Genomic DNA, 1,107 nt, shown 5'->3' with positions numbered 1-1,107 from the left:
ATATATATATATATAAACATACATATATAGATGTGCCCATACAGACACAGAGGCACAATGACACACGCATACACATAGAAACACACACAAGTATATATATATACATACACTATCGTTTTCATAATTTATTGCCGAAGAATTACTGGGATGATTTGTTTACAGAGATCAAATCATTGGCGTTACATAAGCTCCCTCCCGATCAAACACGTATTCGCACACGAAGAGATGCACCCATACATACACACAAACGCATATATATAACCTTGTGGACCGCTGAATACTGCACAGATTTTGTCTGTGAAAATAAGTATCTTTTCCAGTGAACGAAAAATGAAACTCTCCAAAACCACGTATCTCTCACTGTACGTCAACATGCACGTTGAATGTATCAAACACAGGGTACAGTAAGTAACTTTTTACTTGAAAGAAGAATAAAATTCCAAAACCATGTTTCTCTCAGTATATGTAAACACGCACGGAGAATGGTGTAAATACATTCAGAATTTTCAATCTATGTTCGTTCACCATTTTTGTTTGGAAGATGCGGAGACTTCAGCTGAATAAATGCGCACAGAAAGGTAAATATATTTTTAAATGTAGGTTACGTAGAAAGCGAAATGAATTGATTCTGGGATATCTACCCACTTGTTTGTAGATTTACAAACTAGAAGATAAGTTTTTCTAAATGCATTTGCTACATTCTCCGTGCGTGTCTTCATTCGTTAAACTTAATTAGCTCTTATTGTGATGGATATGCTTTTGCCAAAAAAAAAAAAGCATGAAATAAAGGAGTACCGATGCACAGAAGCGGTAAGAAAGCGGTAAACCACCAAGTTGTGAAACAACAATTTAAATTTGGTGGGATTAATAATGAAGTTATCACACAAATCTCCAAAAGAAGCTGTCCAAAAGTGCCATTATTGTATTGTTTAGCTTCAAATTGTAATCATTGATGAATTATCTGAAAATCTATTTCCGTGATGTTATTTCTATTTTTTCACAGAACCGTTTCCTTTCCAAGAAATCTCTCGATGATAAAGCTGTTCACACGCCAAGTAAGAACTAATTTTATATCGTGCAAGATCAAAACGTCAAAGAAATGTTCGG

At 34.6% G+C, this 1,107-nt stretch overlaps 1 protein-coding gene across 2 annotated transcripts in view; it reads left to right on the top strand.

Annotated features, from left to right (window-relative positions):
* LOC106877462 (uncharacterized) overlaps positions 1–1,107 on the top strand; it is a 42,958-nt gene that overhangs the window by 37,453 nt on the left and 4,398 nt on the right. The window contains exon 2 of one of the 2 annotated variants that reach the window (XM_052975017.1): positions 1,004–1,055. The exons of the other annotated variant lie outside the window; for it this stretch is intronic. Coding sequence (XP_052830977.1) covers positions 1,004–1,055 — 52 coding nt within the window. The remainder of the gene's footprint in view (positions 1–1,003; positions 1,056–1,107) is intronic. 2 annotated transcript variants of the gene reach the window in all.

The sequence above is a fragment of the Octopus bimaculoides genome, chromosome 20 (genome assembly GCF_001194135.2).
Source record: "Octopus bimaculoides isolate UCB-OBI-ISO-001 chromosome 20, ASM119413v2, whole genome shotgun sequence".
NCBI classification, from domain to species: Eukaryota; Metazoa; Mollusca; class Cephalopoda; order Octopoda; family Octopodidae; genus Octopus; species Octopus bimaculoides.
Note: the sequence above shows the minus strand (reverse complement) of the source record. Positions and strands in the feature narration are given on the sequence as shown.